Source organism: Cystoisospora suis (genome assembly GCF_002600585.1).
Source record: "Cystoisospora suis strain Wien I chromosome Unknown contig_2564, whole genome shotgun sequence".
In the NCBI taxonomy this organism is placed as follows: Eukaryota; Apicomplexa; class Conoidasida; order Eucoccidiorida; family Sarcocystidae; genus Cystoisospora; species Cystoisospora suis.
In genome coordinates, this window is record NW_027155362.1 from 1 (window position 1) to 2,161 (window position 2,161).

General features: G+C 38.3%; 1 protein-coding gene across 1 annotated transcript in view; it reads left to right on the plus strand.

The window, feature by feature from the left end:
• Positions 1-684: 684 nt before the first annotated feature.
• CSUI_005286 (abc transporter transmembrane region domain-containing protein) overlaps positions 685-2,161 on the plus strand; it is a gene marked incomplete at its 3' end in the record, with an annotated part of 4,753 nt that continues 3,276 nt past the window's right edge. The window contains exons 1-2 of the mRNA XM_068065463.1: positions 685-903; positions 1,996-2,070. Coding sequence (XP_067922561.1) covers positions 901-903; positions 1,996-2,070 — 78 coding nt within the window. The remainder of the gene's footprint in view (positions 904-1,995; positions 2,071-2,161) is intronic.

The following is a 2,161-nucleotide window of genomic DNA, read 5'->3' on the forward strand; positions in this document are numbered from 1 at the left end:
TCGCAAGTTCTTCGTCTTCTCTTGTGTGGATGTATATAAATGTATACATGTATATATATGTAGATATAGATAGAAATAGATAGATATAGATATTTATAGATATAGATATATATATAGATATATAGATAGATATATATAGATATAGATAGATATAGATACAGATAGATATAGATAGATATATATATAGATATAGATACAGATAGATATAGATAGATATATATAGATATAGATATAGATAGAGAGATATAGATATAGATAGATATCATTAGGTATGTGTGAGAGGCTGTGCAAAGAAAGGGGTGAGAGGCTATAAAACAAATGCCTACCTATCTATCTATCTATCTTTCTATCTGTCTTTAATCTATCTACAGATATGTACCTGAAAGAGCATCTGGATTGCTTGCTTCATAGTCTCTCTCTCTATATATGTCTGTATATATACAGAGAGTGTACATACACATTTATACCGAAAGAGCTTTTCTTTAAGTGTGTTTGCATGTGTGTGTATCTTGCCTTGTTCTCTCTGGACTTTCTTGAATTCTTTCTTCTTCCTGTCGTTGCTCTTCTTGCTAAAGAAGCGAGGGAGAGTGCTGCCTGCCTCTCTATCTATCTCTCTATCTATCTATCTGTCTGTCTGTCTGTCTGCGTCGACTTTTGTGTGTCTGCGTATGTTTGCTCTTTTAGATCGGGGAGAATATCGCGTTGGGGGCAGAGGCCGAAGAAGGCGAGGAAGGAGAGACGAAGAGGAGAGTGAGCCAAGAAGAGATCGAAGAGGCGGCAAAGAAAGCGAATGCGCATGACTTTATCTCCGAATTTCCATCTGGCTATGAGACAGACTGCGGGCTATTTGGAGGACAACTCTCAGGAGGACAGAAACAAAGAATAGCTATCGCCAGAGCTATGGTAAGATTGATAGAAAGAAAGAAAGAAAGAAGAAAAGAAGAAGAAAGAAGAGAAGAAAAGAAGAAAGGAGAGAAGAGAGGAGAAGAAGGTCTAGGGAGGATGGGTAGGGAAGGGAAGGGAGGGGATCGACAGGAAGAAGAAAAGAAATTGATCAGTTCCCTCCGCGCAGGAATAGATGAATAAACTAAACAGCTCTTCTTTCTTTCTTTCTTCTTCTTTTTCTTCTTTCATCGTTAGTCTTATTAATATCCTCATCGTGCTAGTCAAGTGCAGGCCGTCATGCATAGTCATCATGTATACATACACAAAGACCTATTCCTTTTCATCCATACAGGTTCCTATGCTTCTTGAGCCATCTAGGCATTGTTGTCGTTGAATGGACTGAGATTTCTATCTTCATGACTTAATCCTTCTTCTTCTTCTTCCTTTTCTTTTTCATCCAGTCAATGTTTCCAAATCTTTGTCTCGAGTCTAGATGTGTATGCGAAGAGAGAGAGAAAGAGAGAAAAGAGGTATAAAATAGAACATGTATGAATGGATCGTCGAGAATGGAGGATGACGAGTAGGTCTGCACCTACCAGTGGGGTGAGAGAAGAGAGAGAGGCTTCTCATCTCTCTTAACTTTATGCGCTGTCTTACATTCTTCGCCTACCTATCCATACGTCACTAGGTATGATACCGTCAGCAGAAAGCTCCCCTCCTGTAGACATCTCTAGAGTAAAAAAGCATGCAATCCCCCTTTCTCCCCACACAAAAGAGGAACATAAACACGATTGATATGCATATACACACATATTCGTATATATATATAGAGAGAGAGAGAGACGTACATACATACACATATATCTACATATATATCTATACATTGAGTTATATGTACGTGTCTGTATATATTTATATATGTATGTATAGGGAGGACATGGTCTCTTTGCTCATCTTCATTTGATTGAGGAGAGGCAAAAGAATCGAACCTCCCTCTATGGGGAGAAGAGAATCAATACATAGATTTACATCTCTCTTGCTCTCTCTCATTCTCACTGTCTTTCTTGCTTTCTTTCTTTCCTCTTTCTCTTTTTTGTCTGCCTTTTGAAGATTCGTAAGCCTTCTATCTTGATCCTGGATGAAGCGACCTCCGCCTTAGATACAGTCTCAGAAAGAGTTGTTCAGGTCAGCCGTCTTTCCTTCTTTTCTTCTCTTTCTTTCTCTTTCTTTCTTTCTTTCTCTTTCTTTCTCTTTCTTTCTCTTTCTTTCTCTTTCT